At 41.9% G+C, this 12,182-nt stretch overlaps 1 protein-coding gene across 1 annotated transcript; it reads right to left on the reverse strand.

Moving 5' to 3' along the window:
- Window positions 1–293: 293 nt before the first annotated feature.
- On the reverse strand, window positions 294–11,942 carry ankh (ANKH inorganic pyrophosphate transport regulator). The gene is made up of 12 exons (XM_022767036.1): window positions 11,428–11,942; window positions 10,060–10,276; window positions 9,737–9,855; window positions 9,371–9,454; window positions 9,086–9,256; window positions 8,703–8,837; window positions 7,858–7,950; window positions 7,687–7,779; window positions 3,591–3,720; window positions 3,337–3,460; window positions 2,986–3,085; window positions 294–1,220 (listed from the first exon to the last, which is right to left on the reverse strand). The coding sequence occupies exons 1-12, from the start codon at window positions 11,521–11,523 to the stop codon at window positions 1,092–1,094; spliced, it is 1,491 nt and encodes a 496-aa protein (XP_022622757.1). The 5' UTR covers window positions 11,524–11,942; the 3' UTR covers window positions 294–1,091.
- Between the last annotated feature and the right edge of the window lie 240 nt (window positions 11,943–12,182).

Consider the following 12,182-nt stretch of genomic DNA (forward strand, 5'->3'; position numbering starts at 1 on the left):
CTAACACAACAGTCTTGCAATTCATGAAGATTATAATGTTCAGTTTCAGAGGTGTTGTGACCACAAGGTTCAATCAGCACCTCTATGCAACAGTTTAAAACTGAGCATTTTAACCTTCATCAGGGAGGATTTACTGGAGGACTGTTGTATTAGACTGCATTAGTTTTAGCTACATGTACCACAGGGCCTGTATTACCACCTCAGGATTTTTTCTACAATTTCGGTTTTAATAAAGTCATAAGAAAAGAAAAGAATATAACAACAATATAGTAAAGCCAACGCCAGCAAAGCAAAAGAGTTAATAATAAAGCAATTTATTTGCCAAATAAGAATGCCTATACAGTATATACAGTACATACGACAGTCTGAATACTACCAGGAAAATGCTTGGCAAAACAAAAGTAGATAGACTCCCAGACTGCATGGAAAGTGAACAATCATAACTGTATTCTGTAACACACGCAATGATATAACGAGGGATTCCTGACCCCTCTGGGCAATTAAATATACACATTGCATTACCTATATAAAACAACAATAATCTGTACACCATTGTATGTAAAATACGATTGCACAACCCAACAAGTCCCACAACATGTCTATATTTGAATTCAAGCAAGGCCTTGCCGCTTAATCTTGATAAAATAACATAAAATAATGGAACTCTGTATTTTGGCAACTCCACTACCACTCGACAGACGTTTCATTCTCGCTGCTGAGGAGGAAGAGTTCTCCTGTGTCGATTTCCCTTGTTTACCAGTAAACACATGAAAGTGGTTAATACACCCGCTAATGTGATGATGCAAAACTATGAGAACTGTTGAAAAGGTCGGAAGACGAAGGTATTTACGCTGATGGATGAACACTTGGAGGTGCATGGCTTTCTTTACAGTGTGCATTTTAATGGTGTGTAGGTTGACGTGAAGGGGACCTCGTCACTCTTACTGAAAGTTCAAGTTCTGTTGGGAGAACCTCTGAAACCAAACCATACTCGGGTCCTCTCTGCTCTCCAGCACTGTAACACTCAGCGGTCTCCTCTTCAGCAAAGTTCCACGTGGAGGTCGGCTTTACCTTCCCCTGCTGTCAAGAGTTCACTCCTGCTCCTCCTCCTCCTCCTGGAGCTCCTCGATGGCGTCCATCTGAGTCCTGGAGCACACCTCGCTCATCGGGGCAGAGTCCTCGCCCTCCACCACCAGCTCATTGGACATCTCGTTGTTTTTCTAAGGAGACGGCAGATAAAGGAATGAAAACCACATTCTCTAAGACTCTTTGAGGTAAGGTGGGGGGGGGGGACTGGAACTGCCAAAAATTAAACAATAGTAGCGTTTAGTGCGGTTAAAACCATTGTGTTAATCTAACACTTGATAAGCTGCAAAACAGAAGAACACAATATAATGGGTAGTCGTCCAATGCTCGTGCAGATCTGAGTATTTAGGAGCACGCAGAGCCTCCTGAACCTGATAACCTCATTAGCTCATGCTTTTAGTTATTTTGCTAACTCATTACAAACTGGACGCATAAACTTCAATATTTAAAAGACTTGGCTGTGACAGAATAAATTTCAAATCGAAAAATGTATAATATGCACTCAAGAGAAAACTGAGATGGATGTCTTCTCTTCTTGAAGAAGCTAAGGTTGAATGATTTCCCAAATATGTACTCGGGCTACTTCATGTAGGAGTAAGTAAGAACAAATGGACTTTTTAAACCCTAAATGGAACATATTGTGTAGGAATATGTGCAAATGTCCCTTCAATTTGGGAGTAATGTGCATCAAATAAAATGAATATGAGTAAGTAAAGGGGAGAGTTTGATGAGAATGTCAATGAGATATCTGTCTGGTAAATACATCATCAGTTAGTTTAGCATAAAGACAGCAAACAGCTCTCTGAACATGTTATATCTTGTTTGTTTCATCTGTACAAAACTGTCAAACAGTAGTTTGTGGTTTAACATGCGGTTGACAGATAACCAACCGAAACTGTCTGGCAAAGAAAGAGTCTGTCACTTAATCCCCCATAACAACTTTCGTTTTTCCACTTCAGTTTTTTGTACAGACTAAACAATCACTATGTTAATCACTAGTTTAGAGTTGCTGGTAAGAGGTGGTGCCCTTGTGACCTGCAACTCTTGCTTGCAGCTGGGAAATCTCTATTCTCTTACCGCTCGTATCCTGTCATTTTTCTCATGTAGTCTATAATAAAAACTTAAAAACAATTGATACAAAAAAAGAAGTGCTGGCAGGCAGATTTTTTAGCACAAAGCCAGGCTAGCTGTTTTCTTACTGTTACCAAGCTTTTACGATAAACTAAGCCAAGCTAAGCTATACTAAAAGGGCTGCTAGCTGCAGCTTTATATTGAATGGACATGAAAACATAATTGACCTTCTCGTCTAACTCTAAGGAAAAGCACTTATTTCTAACTACTTGTTTAAAAAATGAAGACTCTTGAGGGACACACTTGGACTGTATGAACATTAAATATAACTAATATTCCGGATGAACAGGATGTTACCATTAACAAGGTCATTTGTTTGGGCATGATTATGAGGTAAGACTTGAAAGACTGCTTGTCCTTTCAAATGAAATGAATTCAGAAAAAATAAATCAGCAAGACACAAACTGACAGTACAGTAAGTAGAAAAAAGTAAATGCTAAACGTGCTGTGTGAAGCCATATCATTCTTTTGAATCATTTTCATACAAATTTCAGTGATAAAGACAATTCAATATTCATACCCAAGGTATTAACCGGCTATATAAACATAAAGCTGCCCTAAATGAAAGGCTTCAGAGATCTTTTTTCTTGCATGTATTCATGATTGAATCACTTTCAATTACATGATGTAATCCCTAAAAACTAAACAGGATGATGATAAGTGAGAGACACCTGGCTCAAATGGCTGCTGATGGGATGTGCAGAATAAGAATACAGGCTAAGGCGTGTGCTTTTATGTGTGTAGTGGCCTCAACCCAGGTGTTCTCACCTGTTGTCGATAAACATAGCACGCTGCTATGGCAACCATTGTCGACTCCCCTATGAAACCGGCCAGGAGGGATCCAACCCCGAGCGTGGCCCCGTGAACCCTGAAATATAAACAATTACAGTGAGTTTTCAGTTGTTTCTGCCTTTTATACTGATTATTTTAGTTTTTGAGGAGTGGAAGTGAATTCATTTTCTAATCTTTCTTCTGTTTGATGTTTTCAGGATTAAAAATGGGACATATCCACATACATTTTACCAGAATACCACACAATACTGTAATAAATAATAGTATGCCTGAGTCACGGTGCTGACCTTTGTGACCCTGACAGTGTTCTCTGAAGTGTTGACTTACCCCATATAAGGCAGCACAACTAGACTGGTGATGAGGACAATGATGCGGAGAACTGAGCTGGGGGCCAGCACAAAGGTCTTTTTCAGGGTCATGAGCCATCCAGTCAAATGAGCCCGAACAGTCACTGCAAACACACACACACAAAGTGGAAACATCACCCCACTGGTCCGAGCTACGCCCCGGGTTAAAGCCACAGCGGGAAGGAAAATGCAGCTGGACACTGGTGCTGAAAAACATCAAATTGAGTGTCTTACCTGGCAAGGGAAAAAAGGAGAAAATTCGGAGCGGGACCACACACAGCTCAGCGAAAGTATACTCCACTCCAATGACATCAACCAGGATCTTCTCTGATACATGTGGAGTCCAAAACACCACAAAGCAAAGCTGGACACAAAATGAGCAAAAGCAAATTAATTTTTGCGTTCGCTGCACCACAATAGAGTCGCCCGGCATGCCTCATTAGATTTCATTAGTTCATTAACTCAAGGGGTTTCGGATTGAATGTAGGCCTTTGAAGCTCACATAAAACAAGCGAGCAAGCAAACACATGACAGACAATGTTATTGTTTCTAGAAGCAGTTGCCGAGGCACGTGCAAAATTACCAAAGCATCTCCAAGCTATTACTGTGTGATCACGAGCGTTAAACAGAAGTATAAACCTGTCTGATCTGAACATGAATACATCCATTTGTTTAAAAATTGTATGGAGATAATTTCCCTGCACTCCAAACTTGGGACAAGCATCAGAGGCCCTTGAGATCCATAAAAGGTGCTTGTCTGCTTCCACTCTGACTTGCTACACTGCTGGATGTTTAGATAGGTTTTGTTTCTGATTTTGCTGCACATTTTCTACAGAAGTGTTTGTTTGAAGGCACTGACTGACTCACTGCATTGCTAATGCAGTCTCAGATGCTTGCAACACACTCATTTGCAAAAAGGCAAAGTAATCATAATAGCTTCTCAACTTTCCAGCTGTTACTTGCACTTCCTTCTTGTTGGTCTGAGAATAGAGGTGATATCATTCTTGTCTTTGCTAGCGAATCAAATACTAGTCTTCATTGAGATCTGGATACATCCAGAAAACACTGCGCCTTCAGCTGGATCACGGCGAACCTTCAAATCCGCCTGTCCACCGTAACATAAGTAGTCATTCCAGTGGCATGGCAAACAAAAAAGCTCAAGTGTCACCTTCTTTCCACTGGTGTACCACAAGGATCTGTCCCTGGTCCCCTTTTCTTTGCAATATATACCACCTGGTTCTTCTTACCACTGCTTTGCTGATGACACCCAGTTCTATCTGTCACATTGTTCTCTAAAGAATGGAGTGTTGCCTTCAATCTCTTGAACAGAAGAAACTCCAGCGGATTGCAACCGGTCCTTATGTTCAGCAACACGTTAATATCCAGCCCAGCTCAACCTCACTCTCTCCAACCAAGTCTGCAACAAATCTGGACATCATGATTGACGACTAATTAATTTCAACTGAGCGTGTTGCATCTGTCACTGGATCAAGTCGCTTCTTACAATAAAACATCAGACAGGTCAGATATATTCTGTTTAGCAATGGTCGTTTCTCGCCTGACTTCTTTAACAGCCTTCTGGCAGGGCTGCCAGCATGCACAGTAAAACTTCTGCAAATGTTCCAAAACACGGCAGCAATCCTGGTCTTCAACCAGCCAAGAACAGTTCATGTCACCCTACTTTTCATCACTCTCCTGTCTTGCTGCTGCTGCCCGCAACCAACTTGGACTCTTTCATAGTGAACAAGAAGTTCATAAACCTCTATGATCTGAAATGAATGACAACTGGTCCTACAATCCCTGCGAGGCAGGAAATCGCAGTCCAAACTCTTCTCCTGTATGGTCTTTTGATGGTGAAATGAATTATCTCACTTGATTCAATCAGCTTAATCATTTCATCTTAATCCTCCTGCTCTGTCTTCAAAACTTGCTTGAAGACCTACCTCTTCCGAGAGTACTTACTCAACTAATATGCTCTATGTATCTCTCTTATGCACCTGCAACCTTGAAGCAAAAGAGTCTGCAAAATGAGTCATTGTAATTGTAATTTTATTCCGCTAACACTGAGTCAGACTTTATTGTAAGAGATAAGAGGGAGAGGAGAAAAGATCATATACAAAACAAGATAAAACTACAATATTTTGAGTACCCGAAAACAAAAATCGGGCAAATCCATAAACATTTCATTGTCTCACTCTTCTTAAAGAATTAGATAGCAGAAAATGATTGATTGTGCAAAAGCCTTTGATGTGATTTTGTGGTTTTTGATCCCCTTAACTAAAATGTAGGAACAGATTACTTGTAACTGATGATTTCATTTGGTATCACCTTACCATCTATCATTATTTTGGCAAGATGGAGACAGATAATAACGAATCTGTGTGGCTCAAGCGAAAACAGCCGTCTCCCCTGACTCAGCTGTGGTTTCTCTAAACAAGGTGAGACATCCACACTCACTGCCTCGACATTCACAACAAAGTCTGTATTTATAAAATTACATTATTTGTTATAGAACATTAGTCATTTCCCCTCTCAAATACACTTTGTGTTCCTCCTGCTGTTTTTCGTTCTGTTGTCTTTCCTTCATCTGTAATCAGAACAAGTCCTGGCATGTGGTCTGTCAGCTTGTGTTCTCAACACTGCTACAGGCCATACCTATCTTCCTGTTGTTCTGAGCCTAGGACACACCCTCACATACATGTTTACAACTATGGGATTCCACATCTGGTGTGCCATTCTCCTCCTCCTCCTCCTAAAAGACCCAACCTTGGCCACACACTTCCTGTTTTTCTTACTTGAGCTGTTAAGACGAATAACTGGGGCAAAGGCTCCCTTTTACCTCACTGAAATTCCCTTTGAGTCATTTAACATTGAGTAGAAGGCAGATACGATCAGAGAGACAGGATCATAGTGTGGCATTGTGGATCTGTGGGCATAATTTGCTGAAAAACAAAAACACAGCAGTGTACATAATGTGACTGCACCACTCATTACTTAACAGTAAAGTACACCTGCGAGGGGCTTTAGGAATGTGTTAACTGATATGTTTTATGTGAATGCCTATTTTATTAAGCTCTTAAAGCTTTGGGTTGGAGTGTTGGAGTGAGGCACAAAAGCCCCTCAAACTCTTCACAAATTCCACCCTAGTGTGTCTCCCTCTCTGTGCAACCTGAAACCACGACAGGACGGCAAAGGAAAAGTACATTCAGTACGCCTGCAACAAAGCTGTTAACCCCCCATCACTTTGAGCATTAGTGTACAGCTGTACCAACATAATGAAGTATCTTAAACACGAGTTTCTAAATTTGTCTCTGAGAAAACACTCAGGTTTATAGATGATTTAGTGGAAAAGCTTTGACAGCATTGACTTTGACAAGCTCTGCAAAAACTATGTTAAACATGTTTCTACATAGCACTGGACCAGTTATGTCAGTCTTGGAACTGAGCCCTGACCGACATACACTATATTCTCATCTGTGATACAGCACGATTAGAAAACAAAACACAAATTGTGCAAAAAGAATTACAACCTTCACATTTACTGTCAGAAATATGGGTTTATGTAGTATAATCAGGTATTCTAATGCATTTGGAAAGAAAAATTACTTGCTTAGGATATGACGTTTTTGCAAGGCACCATGGTAGGACAACTGACACCTATTGTAGGAAAGGTCAAGTCTCAATGAAGGACACCTTAGAATGTAAACAACTACAATGCAAGGGAGAGACTGCCTGTCATGAAAATGAACACTGAAACTTTATACTAGCTGTATCAACTATCAGGTTTGAATAACACTGCATCTAAATGACAGAAATACCTGAAAAGAAACTGGATGATTATTATTTCTTATACAATAAAAACATCAAAATGTAGACAAAACTACTTGCAGTGGTTTTGCAGGGGAAAAGATGATGAGTTCAGATGATTCACATTTTTAGCTTCTTCTGACTCACAGTTGAAAACTCAAAGATATTCAGTTTACAGTTTAATTTATAACAATATAACAAAGAGAAAAGCTGCAAATCCTCACATTTTAGAAGCTAGACCCAAATTCTGTTTGGCAGTTTTGCTTAATAATTGACTAAACAATGAATCTATTATCCAAAATTTATTGCAGATTAATCTTCTGTTGATTGACTCCTTGTTCCAGTTCTAAATTGCAGCAGGAATTGTTCAGGAATGTCTCAACACAGACTACAAAAACAAACTTTCAACCACACCTTCTTCTGAGCCAGTTCATCTCCTATTCTGAGAGCCTTACCAATAAAGTCATGTGACTGAGAGAAAGAAAGAAAAAAAAAAAAAGATTCACCCTCTTCCTCATCTTACCGTGAGTGACAGAGCCAGACAGCAGAATGTAAACTTTTTAATATTCGACTTGGTGACGGATGTGCCAGCGTTCAGCTTGTTGCTGGGATTGTTCTGTTGGTGAGAGAAGAATATTAGTGGCAGTAAACTGTTACCACTGCAGCAGACACATGTAGGGGGAGTCAGGTTTACCTTGTCAAAGGCAGGGTACACTGCTCTCAGTTCAGTCAACCAACCGTAGGGCATGTGACCCACAGGGTATGTGGCTGTGAGCACAGCCACGGCCTGCAATGACAAAGATTCGGCAGCTCTAAGTCATCAGCACGCCACCACTTTAAATGCTGAAAATACAGCACGCACCACACACAGCTAAATTAATGACAGGTGTCTAACAATAGCCGACATGAAAGCCACACTCCCGTCTCTCACTTTCCCAGCAGTGTGTGGTTTTCCACAAGTTTACGATTGGATAACAGCCTTGAGCTTGTTATTGTACCCCGAACAACAACGGGCAGTGTCAGGCTTTACGCAGGAACAGTAGGGCCATGTAGGAATGTTTTCACTCAGTGTAATCATGCCCTGAGTTTCACATGAACATGGTGAATCACCCAAACCACTGGCAGCCAGTGTTGTCAATGATTTCCAGTTCATTCTGGTAAACAGCTATGCATTGTCTCTAGTAGTTAGGGTCTCTCTGTAAGCCAGAAAGCTCCAGAGGGAGTTTGTTAGCATCTGGCATTTCATCTGCAATAACTTGAGGGGAAAATTAGTCCACTGGCTTCACTTAGCTGTAAAGTCGCTCTTTATGATCCCCTATATCAAACAATAGTCTATAATACTACTAGTAGTAGCATTAAAAAAACGTGGCAGCTTTATTAATAAGTGATTAAATGTGAAAATAAAACTTAACTTCTTCTCAATCAAACATAGAAGTTTGTCGCTATAATAATGCTATAGCGCACGCTATAACATGAGAAAATGCTTTCAAAAGCAACAGCTCAGATATGTTTGGTAGATTAAATCCCTGATACACCCACCTCTGTAGCGTCAGAGGTCCCCTTGAGGTCACGAGACACAAAGAGGTTGACGATGGGTCGACTGATTCGCTGAGTGGCCAGGATGAGGGCCAGGGGCCACCAAAAACTCAGCATCTTCTTGATGGTGGCATCGCCCTGCAGGGACCAAGACACAGACAATAAATCACTCTCGTTTTAGAAAAGAAATTTTACTTATTTTATTGTTACAAATTTCACCTAACACCACTGTTCCTTTGGTTCAGGTGGCTAAACTAGAAAGCACGTGAAGTATGATGTAATAAACCACCCTTTGTTTATTAATGTCCATTTTTTTTCCTTTTTTTTCCTTACAGTAAACTGTGGCAAAAAACAAACAGTTCAACAAGGAAAAAGGCAGCACTTACCCCCACGTCAAGTCCACTGGAGTCCGGGATGCTGTCATGAATGTTACAGTAGTAGCCCAGACCGACAATGCTAAAACGGACCAAGGCACCCATATACAGGGAAAGGATTGGGATGAGTAAAGGCTCCACACATTCCAGGTTACTGTGAAGGAGAATGGCCACGAACATGATCTGCAGGAAAGACCAGAGCTGTTAAACATCAAAAAGCATGCACAACAAAACAATTAAACCCTTCAATTGAATCCTTCTGCATTCAATCAAAATCCAAGGACCGGATCTTGTTACCTGGGCCACAACATCGGAGATCGAGGCTGAGCCTACTATGACGCTGTACTTGTGCTTGAGAAGTATCCCTGCATGAATCCACGCCTTCAGACAGAACAATGGACAAAGTTGTTAGCCCAAGACACCAAGCGTTGAACTATAAACAAAAGCTCTATTTGGGCCATTTCCTCAACCACAGCAGAATCACAGGCTATGAAATAGAAGTGAGCTAGCTTTAAAGCAGGAAATACACTATCGGTTGAAACCAGCATGAACAGAGGATTAAAAGCCATCTATTGCTAGGTCAGATATGTTTAAATCCATCGCTTGCATGATGAAACGTCTGAATAGTTATGTAGAAATAATCCTGCCATACTCTACACTCACCATTGCATCCAACAAAGGGAATGCAGCCAGGTATAAGAAAGCCTTCCTTGTCTTGTTCCCCACAGAGTCATCCACATGGTGGAGCTTATTAATGATGTAGTATCCTAAATCTGTGTAAGCTATAGAAGAAAAAGAGGAAACCACAGGTAAGCACAGGCTATATTTTCATTATTTTGGGAGAGCAGGGATGGTGGAAAGCTTTCAGGGGGTGCCACAATAATAAAACTTTAGGTTTGCCACAAGTTCCAAAATGTCATTTTTACAGGATGTGGTTTAAGCACAGCATATCATCATGTGCGCACAAACAACCGTTAAACACACACCTATCAGGATATGCAGGACGAACGCGATGGCTCCGGCCGCCACCATGCAGAACACAGCCTTCCTCCGGTCCCTCTTGCTGTTGACAAACACCAAACCCACATTCTTGAAGTCACTCATGGGTCCAGTGAAGAACTTCATCAGGGAGTAGGCCAGGCCATAGCTGGCCAGCATTTCAACTGCATCCTCTTTGACTGTGGCTATGCCCCTGTTAAGGGCCTGGAAAAGATATTAGAGGGTGGGTGTGGAGAGGGAGAGGTGTCAGAGGAATGAGACAGCACATGAGTGGGGAGTTCAGTTTGGTAGTGTGACCAGCACACGACCAAGACTCTATCTCTGCTACCCCACCACAGCATACATACGTATTACATACATACATATTACATATTACATATGTATGTATTACATATTCTGCATTAAAAATAAAGACTTGCATGTGATTTGCTTTACAGAGACAATAAAAATAGACCTTTGGCTAGAGCAGTATAGTGAGTGCCATCATAATGTCTGGATAGGAAACACCCACAACACTTTATCCAAGAATTATTTTCTTTCAGTTTTCCCTAAGAACATCTGCTACAGCTGCCCCTTTCCCTTGTAGGATTGTGTGCTATTTATACTAGCTAACAGAGCCATTACATAAGCTTAATCCTGACATTTCCAAGCCTCAATGGGGTTTTTTTTACTCTCACACTATCTGCCCAGTGTCCCTTGGGTGAGGGCAGAAGCCAGATCAGTCATATGGCTGAGAAAGGGCAGGAAACGTCCAGGCAGGAAAATATGGCAAAAATGCGTTTAATCTGTGAACAAGATCCGCCATCACCATCTCCAAACAGGCCTCGATTCACATTTACTGATTAATCAAATGAGAAGCGGATCACAGCAGGTAGTAATAAATAACGCTGATATCCGCAGGAGCTCAGAGCGTTTGGTGACAGAAGTGACGACGTTTTTTTTTTTTTTTTTCATAACATCTAAGAATAAACAAGGGCCTTCCTCTGAGGGGTCCACACGCCTCTCTTCCTCCTACATAATGCATGTAAACTCTAATGGATTCCTTCACATAACATCTCAGTCTTCCCGCTAAGCTAGCTGTAGCTACAACACAAGCCGGCCGTCTTAAAGCTGACGAAACAGGCTCCAAATATTCAGTGTCAGCTCACAGGGACGTTGTCGGTGTTTTCTGGAGCCTAAAAATTGATGCTCGGCGGCAGCGGCGGTTGACACACTGAAAATAAATCTCTCAAGCAGCGTAATAAACATGTTAAAGCCGTTAGCCGCTGCTAGCCAAGCCAAGCTGCAGTCTTCAGCTTTATGTTATTGACCTACGGCGAAAACAACGCACAGGGAAAGCAAAACAGAAACGTTACCTGTTCCCCGAGGTCGATGGCAACATTGGTGATAGCCAAAGGCACCAGAAAGCGGATGAGAGGCCAGTAAGGACTGAGAGATGGAAACTCCACCATAGTACAAGCCGGGTTGACAGAGCGAGGGGCATCTGCCTCGGTCTTGATTGATTAAGAAGAAAATCAAAGATTAGCGGCTAGAAGGCAGTTAAAGCACCGGGATTTCTAGCGAGAATGGGACGTTAAGTGGGGCAGCGGCAGGAGCCGGGGCGCTCCTGTAGCGGCAGCGCTTCACAATGCTTCGATGCTGCTGAGCGGAGGCGAAGGTCAACGGAAATTTCAGACGGGCGCATCTTCCTCGCAAATCATCATCGAGGGGGTGGGGGGAGAGGCAAGGGGACATAAAAACAGCGCCGAATTTGAGCGAGGAGGCGTCCCGCGTTATCGTCGGTAGAGATTTAGGTAAGGGCGATAATCCGGGACTGGTTAGATTAGTTTTCTAGCTCCGTATTTGACTGCGCCTGTGCTAGGCAGTCTGGTTGTTATCGACCCTCCCCGAGCCTGGAACCCACTGCTGCCCGCACGTGGGCCTGGCATCCCGGCCGTGACATCATCAGCAAGTCTAAACCCAGCTTTTATTATGACTGCGTATACACACAACACACAGGGCTTTATAATATGTGTTTACATTAAGGCAGAGGCAACAGCACATAGAAACGCTATTGCTATGACTAGATATCTATTCATTTGGCTTGACATGTCGAATAAACACAGTTTTT

The sequence above is a fragment of the Seriola dumerili genome, unplaced genomic scaffold, assembly GCF_002260705.1.
Source record: "Seriola dumerili isolate Sdu_G_001 unplaced genomic scaffold, Sdu_1.0 BDQW01001124.1, whole genome shotgun sequence".
NCBI classification, from domain to species: domain Eukaryota; kingdom Metazoa; phylum Chordata; class Actinopteri; order Carangiformes; family Carangidae; genus Seriola; species Seriola dumerili.